The sequence below is a fragment of the Pelodiscus sinensis genome, chromosome 27 (assembly GCF_052426305.1).
Source record: "Pelodiscus sinensis isolate ZL-2025 chromosome 27, ASM5242630v1, whole genome shotgun sequence".
Classification (NCBI taxonomy): domain Eukaryota; kingdom Metazoa; phylum Chordata; order Testudines; family Trionychidae; genus Pelodiscus; species Pelodiscus sinensis.
This window is the reverse complement of record NC_143078.1, coordinates 12125123-12146925: the sequence shown is the minus strand read 5'-3', so window position 1 is coordinate 12146925 and position 21803 is coordinate 12125123. Positions and strand designations below refer to the sequence as shown.

Genomic DNA, 21803 nt, shown 5'->3' with positions numbered 1-21803 from the left:
TGTTCTGTGGTTCTAATCTATAAGCCTACTTACCCCCTTGTTAACTTCACTGTAAAACTGTGGTTATAACTTTTACAATCACAAGCATAAGTGTGTTGTGAAAGACATGGATGATGATTGTTGACCTCTTGGCAGTGCAATGAACTATGAGGAACATTTATTTGTTTTTGTTTTTGGGGATGAAGAAATGCTGTAAAACTCTTGTTACTTGAAATATTCATTGGACTTGAGTTGCATTTTTGACCAGTGGCAGAAAGACCAGGAGTTAAATTTCTTAACTTTGGCCTTAGAGGTAAAGAATGAAGGCCACACCAAACCAAAAATGAGTATAGGATGGTAGATGGAAAATTGCAGAAACTTCTGTAGTACAGATATAATGTTGAGAAGTTTCTTGGTTTGTAGAGAAAGCAATAGTAAAAGAGAGTTAACATGAAAATACAATATTGAGTTCTGGGGTGGTGTTAGAGCGGGGTGGGCAATAATTTTTGACAGAGGACCACTGCAAAATTTTGGAAAGTAGTTGAGGACTGCACTCTTCCATGATGTTAATGGAGATGTGGGGTCTGGAATGGAGATTGAGTGCAGAAGAGAGCTTGGGGTAAGGGATTGGGGTGCAGGAGGGAGAATGGAATCTGGGAGGGAGTTTGGGTCAAAGAGGCGGTTGTGACCTAGGGCAGGGAACTGGAGTGCAGGGGTTTGGGATGTGACCTAGGGTAGGAGGAGGTTGTGATCTGGGGCAGGAGATTGGGTTGCCAGATCTGGGAGGGGGTATGGGTGCAAGAGGGCTGCACAGGGTTTGGGGGATGTTGATTGGGGGGGCAGAAGGTTGGGGAAGGGAGGGGCTGGGGTGCCAGAGGCAGGCTCTGGACAGGAGACTCACCAGCCAGCAGCCAAACCAGCCTGCCTGCCTTCAGAACCAAGACTTAAAATGTTTTCCTGCCTGCCTGGCCATGTGCTTGTGTGAATAACTGAGCCAAGGGGGGGGGGGGGGGGTGGTTCTTCTTGGCAGCCTGTTATTCAAACAGGCAGCTCCCATTTGGCCAGTTTCTGGCCAGAAATGGGCCAGTGGGATTATGCTTGGAGCAGGGGCAGCTTGTGAAGCTTTTTCCCCCTCTTCTCCAGTTTTGAAATAGAAACAGGGCCTGACATCTGTGTTTCTGAGCAGTGTGCAGAGCTGTGGGGCAAGCAGGGAGGCCTGCCTGGGGCTCCCCACTGTCTCCGTGGGCTGGATCCAATGGCTTGGTGGGCCAGATCTGGCCCGCGGGCCGTATTTTGCGTAGGCCTGTGTCAGAGGCTTTTCAGTGCTGCAGTTTAGGATGGGGAAGAGATGTGTACTAATACATTTGTGAAGCCTTTGTTTTGAGACAGCAGTTTTAAAGTATGAATATTCCCTTTAGAGCTTTGCACAAGTTTGTATATTTTAAAATCTTACGAAGGGAGGGAAAGGATAGAATCTCCATTGCGGCACACAAATCTTTCATGTGAAAAACTTCTCATCTTCACATTTTGGCCCTGTTTACTCTAGTAAATTAAATAAATGCAGTACATGTTTTGAAACTTATCCTCATACTATAATGACTAGAAACTAAAGCTGTCAAGTGATTAAAAATCATTGTGATTTCAAAATTGTGATAATGCAATTATGCTTTTAAACAATAATATAATACCATTTATTTAAATATTTGCATGTTCTCTACAGTTTTGAATGTTAATTTCAATTACAAAACAGAATACCAAGTGTATACTGCTCACTTTATATTTTTGACTAGAAGATTTACCAGGCATTGCTTGGCTCTTAAAATAGAGAGATGTGAAAATAGAGAGATGAAATAGATGTGACATCACAGCTGTGTATGGAGTGAATGAATAAACATCATTTAGAAACTTGACAAAATACCACTGGATTTGATTTTGCTTGCGTTTCTCCTTGTGGATGAGTCACAGCCAGATACAGTAAACACAATGTCCAGGTATTCTTTGGGGAAACTTTCATCCAGCTGGGATTAACAGTTGCCATTTGTTTATGGGAGAGGTTAAGCAAACAAATACAATCACATAATATTGTACAGCTGAATGCTAGAATAAAAGGTGCTCCAAAAATATGTATACTATGGGGAAATCTTGAATTGCTCCAATTCAGATACATTCAAACTGTGAATGTTAAGTACCATTTAACTAGGTAATTGAGTAGTCGATGGAATTTCCATTGACTACTCAATTAGTTAAGGGAGGGCACTCGCTACTCTGGCTGAGGCTCTGCAGTTTACGTGTAGTAAGAGCTGGGTGTACAGGCAGCCTGGCTCCTACTACATTTAAACTGCAGAGCAGCAGTGGCGTTAGCTCCCAAGGGCAGTGCGAGCAGATACTGAGCAGTCCCAGCTCATGCCGGGTCCCCAGTCGCTGCCCCTCTGGCTTTTGAATATAGTAAGAGCTGCTTGGTATCTCTGCATATCCCCCGGGCGGCTTTTACAACATTTAAAGGCAGAGGCACAGTGGGCAGGGATCTGGCTTGCTAAGAATGTACTAAGAATCAGGCAGCTCTTATTACCTTTACAAGGCAGATCCTCAGTGTTTGGATCTCCCAGTGCGCTTCTACCTCCTCTGCCCCTCCCTGCGGAGAACCAAAGCTGGCTCCCCCCCAGCACAGGCTCCTGCTCCTTCCCCTTGCTGCCTCTGATACAGAGGCAGCAAGTGGGAGAAGCGAGTAGTCAAGTAGTGACTCCACTAGCCTAGCCTTATCGGGTAGTAAACTACTCAACTAGTCTCTACATTCTTAGTTCAAACCTGTTTTGCTGGTTCACAAACTGAGTTCTATTGAAATGAGAATATGTATTTCTTTTTATTCTTTCTAGGCTGATGGAACTCAGACATGCATTGAGATTCTGCTTTCCACCTTATCAGAGGCAGAGAAAATTGAGCGCTGGTCACAGGGCTGTTTTCCATGGTGCCTGAGAGACAAGGCAGGGGAGAGAGTGCAGAGTGAATGAATAGGATTAGCTAGGATCGCTTGCTGTCAGTTCCAAGGGTCAGAAGAAGTGTGATGGATGAGAAATATATTTTTCTTTTCAACAGCCAGAAAGGGGTACAACAGTTGGGATACAAATGAAAGGTGTATAATTATTTGCGTCACATGTTTATTCTCTTAGTGTGCTACTGAATAGAATGTAGGTTTTGGGTAGGAATGATAGCAATTCTTTATTTTTGTCAACATGTAAATGTTATATGTTTACATGTGGGTGGGGGGCAGGCGGGAGTTGGGGCTCATGGCGAGCCACCGTTTAAGCCAGCTCCTCGCAAGCACCAGCTCCTGCCTCCCCTCTGTCACCTCTGATACAGAGGCAGCAGCTGCCGGGGGAAGGAGTGGGTTGTACGGAGCTGGCATGCGCAGGGAGCTGGTTTGAAAGCTGGGTTTCCGTGTGTACCACTTCCTCCTCAGCCCTCTGCATTGCTGCCTGTCTATCAGAGGCAGCAGCGTGGGGCAGGTGACCTCCCCCTTCCCTGCCCCCTGAGAGGCAGCATGGTGGGAAGGCAGGTGACTCTATGGGAGCTGGCACACTTGAAGAGCCAGCTTCCCACGTGTGTCGGCTTCCATCTGCCTCCCCTGTTTCCTCCCACCATGCTGCTGCCTCTATCAGGGGAGGAGCTCTATGGGAGCCAGTATGTGCAGGGAGCCAGCTCTCAAGCTACCTCCCCGTGTGTACCGGCTCTCTCCTGCCCCCCTCATCCTCCACATGGCTGCTTCTCTATCAGAGGAGTAGTGGGGGGGTGGCTCCATGGGGAGCCAGCTTTTAAGCCAGCACCCAACAAGAACTGGCTTCTGCCTGCCTCTCTGTGCCTCTGCACCTGGAGGCGGCAGCAGGTGGCTTCACAGGAGCTGTCTTAAATACTGGCTCACGGCAGGTACTGCTTCCTTCCTCCCCCCCCGCCCCCCCAATCCCTTGCTGCCTCTCATAAAGAGCCAGCATGGGGGAGGGTGAATGTAGTTAGGATTAACTGATTAAACCCAGGCTTATCTGTTAACCATGTGAACAACTACATGTTATAACATCCCTAGTTGGGGGGGGGGGGGCGAACTCTTCAAAGGGAAAAAGGAAGTTAGGCACCCAACTTGAAAATCTTTCCATTATACTACCAAAAGTAGCAATTTATAAGGGCAAGTTACCTTACTTCTGTGTCTAAACAACTTAAACCCCCTCCCTCCCGTTCCTTGTAATGTAGGTGTGGTTAGGTGCAAAGTAGTGGTATAGTGTCTTGACTGTCTGATATTGTATTGTGATGTGTCTTGAAGTTTAAACAGTAGGTGATGACATTGACTTTAATGCGACTTTGGGATGTCATGTCAGATTGCTAACCCTAATTTTGTGGTGACCATCCTCCATTTGTTCTCTTTTCAAGATTGAGTACCTCTGTTTCCAGAGTAGTAGTGGTTAGAATAGTTTGGGAAAACTTTGAGTAGCTTACTGAATAGAGTATATGCAGTTGTTAGGGTTAGGGAAGGCTGAGCCTCAGAAGGAAGATACAGAATATTTTTCAGACCCCAGTTTGACCAGTCTGAGGGGGTCTTTACATGAGAACTTGTGTTTTTAAACCAAGTCCTGCAAAAGCATGCTACTATGAGTACATATATCAGTAGTACTCTGTTTTGCTTTGAAATGTAACCCTTTTCATTGGCAGGTGCTATTGGTGAGCAGTAGTCGCCATCCAGATAGATGGATTGTCCCAGGCGGGGGTATGGAACCTGAGGAGGAACCCAGTGTGGCTGCTGTGCGGGAAGTCTGTGAAGAGGTAAGTACCCTACAAGAACAAAACACTTAGCAACACTCTATGGTCGGTAGTTGGCTGTTTCCTTATTCATCTCTGTTCCTTCCGTTCCCCTGCTGCCAAAATATTTGCGTGTTGTGAGAAATCTTTTCTGTGTTGGTTCATTTTTCAGTATTCCCGCAATTTATTACAGGTACTAAATAGTGCTTGCATTATCAGTGACAATGTCTGTTACTATACTTATGTCTCTATCTGCATATCCTTAAGGGTAAAAATTAGGGCTGTCAAGCGATTAAAAAATATAATTGCGATTAATTGCATGTGCCTCCCCTCTGAAGTGCTGTGGCTGAGCCCGGGCTCCATGCAAGTGTTGTCCCTTGGAAGTGCTGCAGCGCATTAGAAGCTTGGTACCAGCTGGGGACTCCAGCTGATCCCTGGCTCTGCTGAAGCCCCTTTGAAGCACCAAAATGGCACTTCAAAGGGGCAGCGCAGCATTACTGCGTTAATCGCAGACGTTAATGCAGGTCAACTGACAGCCCTAGTAAAAATTATTTAAAGTCAACTGCAAAGTTCATGTGTAATAGAGGACTGACTACAGGTTCCATAAGTGCATAACGAGAACCCTGCAAATCTGATGATATCTGTGGGTATCTGTGAACATGGATATGCGCGGTGCTCTTTTGTGGATATGCATGTGGACAAAAATACAAATTTTGTATCTAAAACACTGCAGATTTGCAGGTATCTGTGGCTCATTTTTTGCAGATACTGACATGGATGCAGATGCACCATTTTGTATCCACGCAGGGCTCTGTGTGTAACTTCTAAATTGAACAGGATTTATGTGGAGCATAAAACAGAATACTTTCATTCTTACAAGAGATTTTGTATCTATTTAAGAAACTTATAAATATATACCTAATAGTATTCTTTTCCCTTCCTTTAACTGTGACATTACATAAATTCTTTTCAGTAATATGTGCATTTTATGTCTTAAAGGTCCCAACATAGCTATACAGTGATTTAAGTTTGGCTGTCCCATTCAATGTCTTGCTGTGAAGAGGCAGCCTTTTCCATTCTCTGTACAGCTTTTACTTTAAGTAGTCTTTTGGGTCCTGTTTGATTTGTATCTAATAGATGGATACAAGCTCCTGACTGCTGTTACTAGAATTTAAAATGTGTTTTTGAATGGCTGGTGATGCTTCTTCTGTACAAATATAATATAGGTATCCTGTTTTTTAAGGAAAGAAACTAAAGTTTTGTTAGTGCTAATAACATGGAACGCTTGATACCAACAGTCTTGTGCAAAATCCCCACAAAAACATTAAAAGATCAGGATTATCAGTCAACACAGTCAGTTTTTCTCGAATTCAGGATCTATCTACTCTTTTGGAAAGGTACATTGACTAATGTAGGGGTGAAAAATTATTTTATAACCTACAAAACTGATATAGAATGAGAAGAGTATGTATGGTGAGTCACCATTTTTCAGCACTTCAGAGTATTTTTCTTACTGTTTCCCACTTCCAAATTCCAAAATGAATTTTCAAGTTAAATAGTTATGATTTTAAAAGAAAAGACTATACATTCGGGAATAAAAATGCATAGAAGATTGGAAACTACATGAAGACTGTTAAAATGACAGTAGCTGGAGAAGTGAAGGTTCTTGTATTAGTACCAAGATTATTGGAAGAGAGCAGACAGTGTTCAGGAATTGGAGAGTGATGTTCATGTGCTTGGTTGAGCAAGTTTCCAAGGTTTTTTAAACTGAGGACAGTTTTGAATTTGATATTAAAATCAATAGGGGTTCAGTGGAGTTGTGAGAAGACAGAAGCATTTTGTATGTGTTTATAGTTGGCAGTGGTAAGGAACCGGGAAAACTTGTAGTAATCGAGATGGGAGGAAATGAACTCATGTTCAACAGGCTTTTGTCTGAGACCTTTTGTTGAAAAGTTAAAATGAAGCTAGAATAATTTTTGAGCCCTGTATTGGGATGAATTTTACATTGTATTGTCTGTAAAATTCAGTTTCTTAAAAAATAGCTTCATACAAGACATGTCCTTACAGAATGGTCCAACAGTTGGTATAGAACTCCTGTGGGCAATAACTTTTTGATGGGGAGCCCCTTCAGAAATTTCTAAAGTGGCCCTGGGCCGCCCTTGAAGGGTCAGAGCCAGAGCCAGGGCCAGGGCAATTCTGTGCTTTTCCAACCACATCATGGAGGGCGTAGGGGGCTCCCACTCCCCCCACTGCTGCCTTTGTGGAAGACTGGGGGGAGGCAGCTCCTTCCTCCTTCTCCCCCCCCAACCCAAGCGGTGATGGGGAGTGTGTGTAGTTAATAAGTAGTAGTCCTTATCAGTTAACCATCTAGTTGACAACACATTGACATCCCTAGTTCCCTCCAGCTCTAGGAGACACTGATCTGGAAATGACTGCTGACACACACAGTACTGGACTAGATGGTCTCTAGGTCTGGTCTAATACAACAATTCCTGTATTCTGTGTATATATTCAGATGTCCTCAATCTTCATATCAGATTTCAAAATCCTTATCTATACTGCCTTCTGTATACACTCCAAGGCAGCCTCTTAATAGCAAAATATCTTTCCTATTTAACCCACGTCTAATAACAGATTTTCATGAAACTGCCATTTTTTTATTTACAGCACAATTGGTACTGTATTTTATTGCTATAAAAGAAATAGGTTCATGCACATCTTAAAATTTAAAAATCATATTTAGAAACCAACTAAAACATTGCATGCTTTAGTGTGTGTTCAAAATGTTCCACTTTTGTTTCCCCACATATTATGCTTTGTGCTGAAAATCAAATAAGGCCAGAGCTGAGATTGTCTTCTTCCCCCAGTTGTGTTAGGAGGATTGTGGAGCAGGTTATTGAACTTTGTACTTGGTTCACCTCCGTTGTATAATTAAACCATGTCATTCAGTTTCAAATGCAGGTGGGGTTAATTGTGCTTGTGAAAATACTTGGCAGCACCCATCTCTCTCTCCCAGCTATTCATTTTCTTGTATACCCTGGATAAAATAAAATGGCGAAGATTGAAAAAGAGCCCCTCTTCCCAAAGTTCTTCTGAAGGCTATTTTTGGTGGGAGTGGGGGGTGTTCCTACGAAGGTCACGTTTTCCAATAGCTCATCTCTTTGAAAGTGAGGAGAAACTGCTCAATTTTCTTGTTTCCAAGCTGTAACATGGTACACTGAACTTGAGCTTCTAATAATCTAAGAATATAGCAAAATATTGTGCTGGCAAGCGTCAAAGGACAAATGATATTAAGTTTAATCACACTAGTGAAAAATGTTCTAATTATGGACACAGCCCTGCTTTACAAACAAAATCACTATTAATAATAATTAAGCTATTTGATATCGAAGTCAAAGGTTCATTGAGCAGAGCAGTGGCTTCACCTTTCAAATCCAAAAATAAATCTGCATTGACCCTTCCTTTCTCTGGCAGCTGAGAGCCTTGGAAAAGCTGCTCTTTCAACCACTGAGCTGTCATGGAAAGGAAGCCTTGGCATGGACTACATTTGCAGTGAAGAAACTGGTTTGGGCTGGCTGAGATAATCCCCTGTTGCTCAGCTGGTGTTTGCTTGCTCACATGTATTACTGCATAATGAGACTGTATTTCAAACTGTGGCAGCCTAGCAGGGTTGAGTTGCTTTGAGTAAAGTACCTGCCTGCTTGAATGCTGTTCAACAAACAATAAACATTAAAAATGCCAGGAGAAGCAGGGTTACAGAAACAGCTGATCGCTGCAGCACACAAACATATCTCCAGGGATTTCAGATTCCAGTTCTGCCCTCAATCTATCAGATGCTGTCACGATGAAGATTCCTCTCGAAATGAACGTCAGAAGAACGATTTGAAAGGGTACTGGGTTATAGCAGGGAGGGGGAGATGTTTGGCTCTGGGAAAGGGAAGGGGAGGTGAAGGGAGGGGCATTGGATTGGGAGTATGCCCCTGTGATGGATCTACTGGGAAACCCAGCTGCTGGCCTGCAAGAAGGGGTAGAGGAGAGGGGGCATGGCGTCTGGCAAGGGGGTGTCAGCGAGGAATGGTGTGGCGAGCGGTGAACCCTCCGCCTCTTTGCAGGGAGACTGGGGAAGCCCCGCGCAGCCACTGGCAATGGGCTGGCTAGGAAAATCATGTTATTCCAAGGACGGTCGTGTAATTAAAAAAAGTTCCCTAAAAAAAAAAAAAATTGTGCTATCACAAAAACGTGTTAAGCGGGCACGTGTTAAATGAGGAATTGCTGTATACTGAAACCTGTAGGAGAGCACTTCCGACTCCCTGGACACACAGTAGCAGATTTAAGGGTAGCCATCCTGCAGCAAAAAAACCTTCAAGACCAGACTTCAAAGAGAAGCTACTGAACTACAGTTCATCTGCAAGTTTGACACCATCAGTTTAGGATTAAACAAAGACTGTGAATGGCTAGCCAACTACAAAAGCAGTTTCTCCTCTCTTGGTGTTCACACCTCCAGATCAGCTGCTAGAAGTGGGCCTCACCCTCCCTGACTGAATTAACCTAATTATTTCTAGCTTTATTCTGGCCTGCATATTTATAGCTGTCTCTGGAAATTTCCACCACGTGCATCTGATGAAGTGGGTCTTTGCCCACGAAAGCTTATGCTCCAATACATCTGTTAGTCTGTAAGGTGCCACAGAGCTCCTTGTCGTCCTAGTGAACTAGCCACACTCAAGCAGCCAAATAGTCACATGTGGCTAGTGACTAGCATGTTGGACACCTAGACCTTGCTGGCTCTCTTGTAGCCTGCATCATGGGCTATAGCAAATTCATGGCTCCTTGGACCTCCAGGGAATTTGGAACTTGCCTAACAGGTTCCCCAGGATTCCAGGGCTGCTGCTGACTCTCTCTCCAGCTAGTTCCTTGGGCTGCTTTCCTGGCTTTCAGTCTTCCCCAGTGGCTGGTTATCCAGCTCTCTGTGCTGCCCACCTGATGGGCTGACTCCTTAGGGCAGTGGTTCCCAACTGCTGGGCTGTGGCCTGCTGCCAGGCCACGGCGGCTCTAGGGAATACATTGCTCCTGAGACAGCTTTTGGGAGAAACATGTCCTGCCCCGCCTCTCAGCCAACCAGGGCAGGGGTAGAGTCTCTTCCTCTACATGGAGGAGTGGTTCACACTGCGGTGGGAGGGCCGCACAGAGCCTGGCATGTCAACCTTAGAGCAACCGCGACCCAGGTAGCTACGCTCAGCTAGCGGCAGGGAGATAGTGCAGGGCTAGGTGAGGGGGTGTGGAGCAGGCTCTGGAGCAGGCTCTGGAGGTTCTGGGGGCAGAGGGAGGTCTAAGTAGTGGGGGGCTCTTAAGAGGTGGGGAGCTGACATTGGGTGATACTGAGGACGGGGATAATATTGGGAACTGGGCTGGCCGTGCGGAGGACTCGGGGTGGGGTTGGGTGCAGTGGGTCTCTGGAAATAGCAGGCTGTCACTGAGGGTTCTGGTGGTGGGGGGCTCTAAGGAGCGGGGGGCTGGCACTGAGATGTTTGGGATGGGGGCTGGCACTGGGGTTTGGGTGCAGGACACTCAGATCATTAGCTGGTGCTGGGGGGTAGTGGAGGGGTGGGGGACTCTAGAGGTTAGGGCTGGCACTGGGGGATTCTGGGGGCCAGGACATTTGGTGGACTGGTAACATTCTATTATATATAATGAATATACAAAATCATGAATATGAAGATATGCAAATAGAAAGTTACTGGTCCGCCAAAAGTTTGCGACTGGGTTTACCAGTCCCCGGTGTTTTTAAAAAAAAAAAAAAAAAAAAAAAGGCAGCAGCAGCTTGGGAACCTCTGTCTTAGGGTAAAAGAGAATTGGCTAGAAAAGTTGGAAAAGTTCTATTTCAGGTATCCTGAAATTAAATTTGTTTTTTCCATTGCATAGGAAAATCCGCTTTTCAGACTTATTGTTCATTTCCAAAATGAAAACTTTTTCAGAAATATGAATTGATTGGTTTGTGATACATGATAAAACAGCCTATCAGTTAATAAAATATTTGTGACTTCTACTACCAATTTTATTTGTAAGAATAATAAATAAGGAGAATTAGAAAATAATCTGCTGTCTGTACAGATTCCTTGAAATTTCGCATGTCTCCAGTTCCATTGTAGTACAATTAACTTTGAGTTATAATTAGCACAGTTGGCATTGTGCTATCTAAATGCCTTATTCATCTTCAGGTTACAAACATGAATGGTAATTTAAGATATACTTTTTCATCTGCTGTAACCTTCCATTTGCTAGCAAAATTAATTGCTAATCAAGCTTAGTGTAGGAAGACTAGAAACAGTAATGGGGAACCCTAAATTTTAAACTACCCTAACTAATCCAGTATGTATTAAAGCTGGGGTTGCAAGGTATTTAGCACATCTGGCGTATAAACTTTCATATGCGTCTTTATGGTTTGACTTATGGGCTCTAAAGGTTTTACTTTTTTTTTCTTGTAACTGTGTTGAAAAATAAAACATAAATAAAAATTCTACATTAAGTTGCACTTCCATGAAGGGATTGTACTACAGTACTTATTTACATTTGAAACTGTAGAAAAACATTCAAAAATATTTATAGTAAATTGAAATGGGTATTCTATTCAACAATACAATTAAAATGGTGATTAATCACAACTATTTTAATCTCATGATTAATTACAATTATTTTTAATTGACTTAAATTTAAATTTAGTGTAATGGACTATGGTAAAATTAGGTGGTAGGCTGACATTTTAAATGTACTTAAAAATTTACATAATTTAAATTAAAAATTCCAATTTAAATACAGGTCTGACTTTTTTTATTTAAAAATTTGATTATCCACATCACTCTGCTAGTTATAAGACAGCAGAGAATTAAGTCTACAGACTTACATCGCCAAAAGTGTGGGTAAAGGAAACAGTAAATCATTTTGCCCTTGTCTAAAGTAACAAACATCTTGTTTTATAATTCACCACCGGTGTTTGTGATGGAAGTTATATTGTAAATAGGATTAAATTGATTTTACTTGAGGTTTCTCAACTTAAAGTTTACTAATGTAGACTCAGCCTTTAAACCCAAGTAGAACAAAGTAAAACTGAAATTCCAACTCACGCTTTCTTCAGCTAAGATGCAAGAGAATAGAAGCTGTTTGCAGAACAGGTGGTGTTGCTACAGATTTTCCTTTTATTAAAAAAAGCTAATCAATATTGATCACATAGAAAATTTTTGCTACATGTGTGATGAGTTACTGATATTTGGCTAAGAGTGACCTTAGAACAATAACAGTTATTTGTGGCCACAGTCCACTAGAAACAGTCCCCACATGGTGTAATAAGGAGGTGAATGAAAAGGGAAAGCTTCATTTCAGAGCAGCAGGTATTTCCTTACCTTAGAGATCAAAGTGATTGAATAACATTCTTTGCAGCATATTTATGTATTTATGCTCTAACTTAGACACAGATCTTCTGCACTTGTGAAATATGGAGTGAGCTGTTACTGTGTTCTCTGGAATTACGCCATCGCACGTAGATAAAATGGCAAAGAGAGCAGGTGTTGTAACTGTTCCCAAATCCACTACTGTATTCACAACTCGTTTTGTTAAATCAGAAAGCTGTTTTCAAACTTGTAATTGGTTATTTAAGAAATATTCTGAGCAGTCATTTGTGCAGTCTTCTCTCTTCCTGCTGAAAGGACGGAGTAAGCATTTACTGTTTCTGTCTCAGGCAGAATAAAGCAGCTAATGGGAAAGACTGCAACATTTCTAGATCGGAGCAGATTCTTTAAATTGGAAACATCAGTAATGAGAGAAGCAAGTCCACTTAAGTTGAGGAAATTGACTTTATATAACTGCATAAAACTGTAACTCCAGACTGTAGAAATAGCAGAGAGGAGAAGGTGGAGCAATTAAATGCATTAGAAATGCTGTTGTATGGAAATGCTAGAGCACTGGTCTACTCTCAAACTAGACTGGCTGTAACAGGAAAGGAACTTCCAGGATCATGGTCTCTTGAAAGGTGAGTTGTAAACAATTAACAGCCCCCTTCTCTTCCCCCAGGAGTCTTGAAATACAGTATTAACCAAGACTCATTTTGTCCTGAATGCCTGTCCTGCCACTGCAGATAACTTTATAGAAGTTAAAAAATTGTTGTCAAGTAATGCAAAATGCCTAAAGTTTTCCAAAATCATGCAAAGTTAATACTTTTAACGTTTGGACTGAACAAGAAACTATTTGGCGCAATGTAATGGAAGTTCTGAAAACACTGCTATTTTAAAATAAAGCATTGTGTGCATTGGGTCCTATCACTTGATTCGCCATGACTAATAACATACAGTTGAGTGGAAGATACCTAATGATATGATTGTTTATGAAAACCTCAAGAACAGGATGTATCAGGGAACTGATAAAAACTTGTGTTATGCGCTTTAAAATTTTATTTTACTGCTTACAAACAAGTTTACAGGTGGCTGAGACTTTCAGAAGTATCCAATGTTTTTTACCTCAGCAACTGTATGTCCAGGAGTAAGAGCTGTGCCTATTTTTTTTTTGAGATGTTGATTTTTTTTTAATAGTGTTCTCAACAAAACAGTTGCTAAGCCACTAAGCAAGTTTTATCTAAGTTCAGACTTGATATGCTGCTTGTTGTATTTAGGGTCCTGTATAGAAGCTATTGGATCATTGAGGGTATCTCAGTATACAGGTATCAAATTGATTTTCCTCTAAGATGGATTCAAAGTTTTTGGGGCTTGTGCTGCAGTTTCACCATCCCTCTCATGATTACACTATTGTATGTGAATTGACTGCTTGCAACATTTGCTTCCTGCTTTTACAAATATTGCAGTCAAACTGGAAATAGAAAATGAGCTGAGCTGTAGTTAAAACATTAAACCTTATTCTTCTGTTTGTACCTTCTGTAGGCTGGAGTGAAAGGGACGTTAGGAAGATTAGTAGGAATTTTTGAGGTAAGTTTATTAATATCGCTATTTAGGTTGTAAGATCTTGCTGCAAAAATGTCATTTTAGTGAAACTTCTGTCTAAGCTTGCAGCTGTATGTGTGTTGGCCAAACTAGACAACCAGGTTTGGAGAGAGCACTTTTTTAAAAGTGTGCCCTGACTTTTTTTTCAAAGGTTCTGAGTGCTCAGTTTCAGTTAGGAAGACTGGTGATCAGCAGCAATCAAAATCACATCTTTTATTAAATAATGCCATTCACCAATAGCAAGATTCATGGAATGGTGTTGGGCTTACTGTGTGTGGACCATTGTATGGTACTTCATCCTTAGTTTATACACACTAATCCTTTCTGAACAAATGTCTTGATCTTGAAATGGAAAACGACTGTATACTAAATAGCCAGTATTTAAATGAAGGCTTGCACTATCCCATCTTCTGAAAGCTGCTTTAAGATTTCCCCCTCCCACCAAAAAGAAGGGTTTAGGATTTTATTTAAGTGCTATGTTATTAACAGGATTATGGCAAGCCTGTCCATTTTGCCTTTCAGAATCAGGACAGGAAACACAGAACGTATGTTTACGTACTCATCGTCACAGAAGTGTTAGAAGACTGGGAGGACTCTGTCAATATTGGTAAGACCTTCATGCTTGGTAATACTTCCTTCCATGCAGAAACATGCCAACTCCCCCACCCCTACAATAAGTGATTGTTAAAATAATTGAACTCTATTGGCTTCTTCTTTTCAACGCAAAAATGTGATCGTGTTTTGGATTCCTTCTTTCCTCTCTGATCCTTGAGTTGGCTCTGAGTGTTTATGAGGACTTGTGTTTGGCCTAGTCCTGAAAGCTGTGCATTTGAATTATCAAATCCCTAAATGAACTGAGTTTCAGAATAATTCCTGCAGGATGTTTGCCAGCACTCTTAAAACCCCACATATAATTGGGCTCATCTTGTTGGCTTTCCCCAGAAGAGGTCTCAGTACAAAGAGGCAAATGCTGTATGTGAAGATTGAGATGATATGGGGGGAAAAGCACTTCCTCATTCTAAACCAGGTTCCAGAGAGTGACATAATTTCCTCCTCAGGAGCAAGTCATTCAAAAAAGAAAATATTTAGATCATAGGTTGAGTTCTAAATTTATATTGTTTTTTCTATCCTACTCAGAACTCATGGAAATAACATTTTTAAAAACCCCACCAAAACTCAGGAGTCCCAAACCACCATCAATTGGATTGTGAATTTAATACCCTAATGATGCATCTTTTGTGGAAGCTTGAAGGCATCTGTCATACACTTGGGTAGGGTGACCCTTCTGTGGCTATGAGAACAGAAGACTAGTGAGAGAAATCTCTTGGGATTTTTGAATTGGCATTGGGCTGCAAGATCACTTCATTGTTGAATGTTAATCACAGTTGATGTGGACAGAATGCTAGTCAACTGCAAAAACTTCACAGAAGGGATAAATGCCTATCTATAGTTCTTATACTGCATTTATTAATTTATTCCTCTACCCACAGGAAGGAAAAGGGAATGGTTTAAGATAGAAGACGCTGTAAAAGTTCTGCAGTACCACAAACCAGTGCAGGCCTCATACTTTCAAACCTTGAGACAAGGCTGTTTGGCAAATAACGGCACTCCTGTCATGACCGCTTCATACTCTGACTCTAATGAGAGCTCTGTGTCTGACATCAGATGACTGAAGACGTCCCTATAAAAGAGAGATTTTTGGAATATAGACTGAAATGTGGATTTCCCTCTTCTTTCTCCTACCCCCTTTCACATGCCTCCTCTGAACAAGGCATGGGCAGCAGCCTGTGGCAAAGCAAGTGTTAAGAATGTTGCAGTTTAGTGCAAGGTGGGGTTTTTTGCTTTTTCTGGATATGTATTTTGTAAAATACATTTTGTGCATGAGGTGCCCCTTTCCTTTTACACCGCTACCATGGCCTGGAGAGTGACGCTGCTTGTTTTGCCTCTGCCTTGTGTTCTGAAGTGTTCCCGTATGTGTCATCCCGGCCATAGCCAGATATTTTTCTTTTTTAAATTAAAGACTGCAAATGTGAGATCAATTCTTTAAGTCTTAGTCTGTACTGTAAGGTGCTGTTCAGACCTGTGGTGGTCACTTTCAGCGCATATGTATAAACTTTTTTTTTAATGGAGGAATCTAACTTTTTAATTTTGCAGGATTTTTTTAAAACCTGGACTACTTGTGAAAAGAGGGTTTCATAATCGGTTTGCCTTGTTTTTTTAAATACAAAACTGTTTGTGACCATGCTAGTGGTTGGGCCAGTTTACTCTTCCATAAGCCCCCTTCAAACTTAGCGCCGATGACATTTTAAAGTCAGCAGAATTTTGATCGCTGCAAGCATCTCTGATGCTCAGTATTTTCTCCTACAGTTTCAGCCAATGTTTCTGCTTTTATATTAAAATGAAACACAAGGAATTGGTTTTTACCACCCAGCCAAAAGCAAACAGTCTCAGAAAACCACTGATAGAAACTGGATTTTGGCCTCAATGGTAGACATCAGGGGATTCAAAATGAGGTTAAAATCTAGCCGAGCTGTCCTGCTGTTTTGGAATTATTTCCCATCTTGCTGCATATTGTTAATGTCTCTTCTTGTCCACATGCCTTACAATATGCTGAACTGAGTATTGTAATTTGTGCTACAGGATCAGATTGTACTTATTGAGTGTCATTGCACAAACTTGTGGGGACGTCCCTGGCATATCCCTGAAAATAAGTCTTTTTTGGGAGGGGAGTTCAGGTTTGAAATCTCTTGTATGTGGCTCTGCAGCACTTACCATTGCACCACAGAGCATGCCCAAAATGTTTAAACTCTCATCTTCTGAGACAAAGGTACAGCTGGCTTCCATGCAGAAATGCTAGTGTGGAGAAGTATGCATCTAATAGGATAGTTAACCTGATGCATTGGCACACTTCATGATTTTTTTTGTTTATTTTTTACTGATGTAAGTTTCATGCTGTCTTGATTTGCCAACAGTGTTGTCTAGTTGGAAAATAAAATGGAAAAAGGGTTGGGGTTGGGGGTCGGAGGGTAGGGAAAGGTTTGGGAGGGGCATTAGTTAATCCCTGGCTTGGGACAGGAGCTAGTTGCTGCAATTGGTAACTTCTCCTTTGTCAGCACATAGCCAAGATGTGAAATTAAATCTGCAGTACTCTTTTCCTTATATTTAATGGAAATTATTCTAATAAATAATCATACCTTTCACGAGCATTCTTTCTTCCCAGTGAGCACTTACCATATACAAATCTGATATAAGTATCCATGGAGCTGGGATAATGGGAGTTGGTATCTTCGTTATTTTGGCAAGTAGCTGTTTAATTTGAGATCCCTTTCTATTTCTTTACTTGTTCTCCCTACTTTCATCAGTATGTGGCAACAAGGCCAAAGCGATGCCAGTGATCACTGAGATGAAAAGACACACAAGAAAAGGCTGAGAGGCATTATTCAAGTAGTAGTTTGAAAATGAGTATCTGGAATTGAGCCTAAATTTCACCAGTTCTGTTCCCTTCAACTTAAAAGCAAATATACAGGCCCTTCTTAGTCTTTGTTGATTAGCCTGAGCATAACTCTAAAAAGGGCTTGAATAGTCTATCCAGAAATGGACAAGAAAGTAAAGGAATCCACTCTTTCCAACCTGTAAGCAGTGCCTATCAACACAGCTTTTTGCTGCCTTCAGTTGAGTGCTTTTTCTTCATTGTATAGATTAATACATTACAAATGCTTTGCAAGAAAGCAGCTGGTACTTGTGAAAGAGTAACTGCAGTTTTAATATCAATAGCATGCACACTTTTTTGTTTCCTTAAGTCTAAAAATGTTTTTAGAGGGCTGTTAAACTGACACTTTAGGGTAGCATATTGTTAATGACTTGCTAGTGGCTTTGTTTGGGTCAGAAAAATAAATTGTGCCAAGAAAGTATTTTAATGTGGCATGAATTGATGCTGTTAATGCAGTTATATTGAGTGGTTGGTGCTTTGCCTTAATAACTGGAAATAGAAGATTGAAGTCCTCTGGTGGAAGTAGCCTTTATTCAGTAGCTGTATATTTAAAACAAACCTTGTTCCTGACTACATAAATCGTTTCCCCCTTTCCACCACTTAGAGTTCACATCATCTCAGTGTGCGAAGCTCTTCTGGATGTAGCTATGTGGTATGTTGATGTGAGTCATATTATCCAAAATGACACTAAATTGATTTGAGACTGATAGTTGAGCTCACTTTTATATGTAAACACATCAAGATTTCTCTCAGCTGTTGTCAGCATGAAATAACTTCAATCTCTCTGTAGCAAGTCTGGCTGACCCAGTGCAGAAAATGACTTTTGAACTAGGTTAGTATTTCCAGCATTGCTAGGTTAGGTGCTTCTGAATATATTAACAAAGGTGGAAATCATTACTTCCCAAAAAGTATTGGGTATAGACTCACCCTAAATTTAGAGCTAGGATATGTCTCAGATCTTCACTTAGCCAGTGCAGGTACTGATTTAACTGTCGTGGGCAGACAGGTACTGCAGTGTAATTCCTCCTTGATTGGCCCTGGATATTAGCCAATACAATCTTGGCTGCCCTTCAACTAGAATAGGAGAGAGATTTCTAGATTTGGTTTAAGAAATCTCTTGAGGTTGTAGCAGTCTGGGAAATATATAGCTACACCCTCTAGCCACAACTGTGAAGGTTTTGTTATATTTGTGTTGGTGCTTTGGAGCAGAACTTGCCACTTCTCATTAACACCAGAGGTTCATGATTGTGTATAGAGCCCAGCTGAGAGTTATTAATATTAGGTTTTCTTCATCATCTCTTAACACAGGGTTTTAAGAGAATTGGAGTCCTGAAATTCAGTGCTGAGCTTGGTGATAGAGTAAATTCACACACCTGATTATTTCCCCCAGTATCTTGCTAGCTGCACCTTCATTCCCTGCATATACGAGAGGCAGGAGGATAGTCATTGAGAGACAGGACTGCTTACAGGAGAGGAGTAGGAGAAATTGCTGGGTATTGGAGATTCTGAAATGATTTGTATTGTGCACCCTACTGTAGGGCTTAGGGTTAGAGATTAACATGAGGGCAAATAGGCATGATGATGGGGCTTGTCTATATTAGGGAAACTTGTCAAACGTTTCCCACTGTCACACATGCTGATTCAGCTCCACCAAAGTTAGCAGAGTTGAAACCTTGCGTCAAATGGGTTGTAGGCCGCCCACCTACATTTTAAGAATATAGGCCACATTGTCAAAAATCATACTGTGTGCCTGTCTCCATCTTGAGGCACCTAAATGCCTTTTGAAAATCTGGCTCCATGCCACTTAACATGGCTTAGAGCAGTTACAGCTGACAGGATGATTAAAATTTAGTGGCAGCCAGAGAGTCCTCTGCATCATGGTGCCAAACACAGGTAACCCTGTCAGAGCTGAAGTAGTGTTAGAAATAGTGTAGAAGAGGCTTCAGTAAAGAATAGACCCTTTTAAAGGAGGAAGTATGCATCAAGTTCTTGGAATTATTTCTCAAACTCTGTTTTGGTACATTGGAACAGTGATTTCTGTGGCATTATTTTTGTGCTTTAATATCACCATTCCGAAAGTCTACGTGAGTAAAATAAATACATTGGAGTCTTTGGAACTAGTTACTGTAAGTCTTTTTTGGCTTTAACCTTGAGTTAATTAACTCACATTAGGGCTTTTAAAAGACTTTCTTTTTAAAAAGTCAACTGAACTGCATCATCCCTGATTTTCTGCCCCTCTTCATTTTTTGTTTTAAAGACAGGGCAGTCTTGTTGTTCTCCCCATATACTCTCCATATATTTAAGCTGCTTACACTCTTAGCCATAATTTTTTCACCCATTAATTTATTTGCCACTATGGCTAGCTGTTTCTCATATTGTCTTCCCTCATCACCATTGCTCAAAGTGAATTGCCCTTGGCCAAGTTTATTTCTGAAATTTGTCACCCATTATGATGAGTACCACGCAGTATGTCATCTCAATAGTGCTCCTAGTTATTTCAAACCTGACACGCAGCAGATTTAGAATGTGATCTCTAGAGAAAATAATTACTTATGTGCTTTTTGTTTTCTTAATCAGAGTTAAAAGTAAATGGATCCCACATCTGTCACTTAGCTTATTTTAAAAACCGCTTGACAATCTGCCACTGAATCACATGAAATGTTAGCGTTCCTACATCAGTCAAAACTCAAGGAAATTGTGTGGCAATGACAACGGAGCTACTGCTGATGTTTTACTGTGGGTAACTGCTTTTAGAAAGAAACATTCAGCTGCACTTTCACTGCTCACTTGGTTTTGGCCATCTGTCTGACTTAACTGTCCCTAAGCCATGCTGTTCTTCAGTCAGAGGAAAAGCATGTAGTAAGCTATAGACCAGCTCTCCACGGGAGGAGTAGTACTCTGCTCAGACCTTTCTGAAATAAAATATCTTTGTGAATGATTTCCTTCATCTCATCAGGGCAGACTTTATTAGGATGTCTTGCCTCCTGGAATCTGACCGTAAAGGGTTTTCAGCTAAGACTTCAGTTCGGCGTCTTGCCTTTCCAGCATGACTTTCTTGGCTTGATGGGGATGCTGAAGTCCCCATGCTGGTGAAAGGTTTCAGATGGCCTGTGAGAGCTTCATAGTTTGGGCACTGTCCATGCAATGTCACTCACTTGAGGTGCAAGCATGTCCATATGTGGGTCTCCTGTGTGACAGGGGGAGGGGCGTGGAAAATATCTTTGAGGGAAGGATATAGATAGTCATACTCTGACATTTGAACATCTTACCCCTAAGAAGCTCTCTGTCCATCTGAAACCTCTCACAGGCATGGGGACTTCTGCATCCCCACCAGGCCAAGAAAGTCATGCTGGAAAGGCAATGCTCAGAACTGAAGTTTTAGCTGAAAGCCGTTTACGTTCACATTCCAGGAGGCAGAATACTGATGCTTTCCTTATGGCAGTTTTTTCCCAGGTGCAAGCTTCAGTTAGATTTGGCTGCTGTGATTGCTTGCTTGAATCCAGCAGGTGTTTGTGCATCAGGATAATAGAATAAAAATGGTTGTGCTGCTGGCAAATCAGTTACCCAACACATTAGCTCTTCTAAAGATTAAAACATGGAGGGGAAAGGTCATCTACTTGTCAGACTAAACGTGTACTCACTGGGGCCTGTAGTGTAGATTAATGGTTTTCTAAGTACCCTTGGAAGACCAGTTACAATGAAACTGGAAATCTTAACATTCTTAAGCCCTAGCAAGTAGTAAATTTTTCTTGAATTCACTGTAGATCTGAGGAGGATCCTACAAACTGGGAGCCACGGTGTTGCCGAGAATAAAGATGTGTTTTTGGTTTTGGACCATGACTTATTGGAGATATGCAAAAACTAGTATTGTACATAGCAGGCAGATGTGTGAGGGGGAGGGGACTGAGTTGATGCTTTTTTCATCTTGCTCTATGGCAGCTATATACAAAGGAACAACTTCCTGTCATCACTGGAAAAACTGTTTTATTCCTGTACTGATCACGTTACATAGTATCTCTCAACTAATGCCCAAAATACTGCCTCCGAGACCACAGTGCCCTTGTTTTCTTCAGTGTTGCAAGACCTGCTTAGGAAATGAATTGTGTATAGGAGGTGCATTTCTAAGTATAATGTGTGACAAAACATTGATTTTATTAAAATCTACTTTGTAAAGTCAAAACTGGAGTGTAAAACTTGAAAGAGTAGTTTCAAAAACACCTTAATTGGATTAAATTAAGACTGGGACTGATAGTGACAATTCATGTATGTGTAGGGGTTGGGATCCTGAAACATATTTGTGCCATGCACATTAGAGAGGAATCTGACTGCTGAGAGCCTGTTCTGTCCTCCCCCACGCCTTCTGCCAAGTCTTATTCATGAGCTGCAGTAATGGGACTATGCTCCCATACATTAGACTGGATTCTTAATTTAGCTAAAATACTCAACCTCAACACAACTTCACAACTGAAATCCTGCATGAAACTATAGAAGATGTTTTTCTTTAAATTAGACCTTTTGGTTGGCATGAGTTTGTGATTATCTCCTGTAAAAGGAAGGTATATCTGGAGCTG

The 21803-nt window shown here is 41.5% G+C and overlaps 1 protein-coding gene across 1 annotated transcript in view; it reads left to right on the top strand.

Moving 5' to 3' along the window:
- Positions 1-21146, top strand: part of NUDT3 (nudix hydrolase 3) — a 37453-nt gene extending 16307 nt beyond the window's left edge. Inside the window, exons 2-5 of the mRNA XM_075909878.2 lie at positions 4675-4785; positions 13683-13727; positions 14265-14349; positions 15233-21146. Coding sequence (XP_075765993.1) covers positions 4675-4785; positions 13683-13727; positions 14265-14349; positions 15233-15411 — 420 coding nt within the window. The 3' untranslated portion in view covers positions 15412-21146. The remainder of the gene's footprint in view (positions 1-4674; positions 4786-13682; positions 13728-14264; positions 14350-15232) is intronic.
- Positions 21147-21803: the final 657 nt, after the last annotated feature.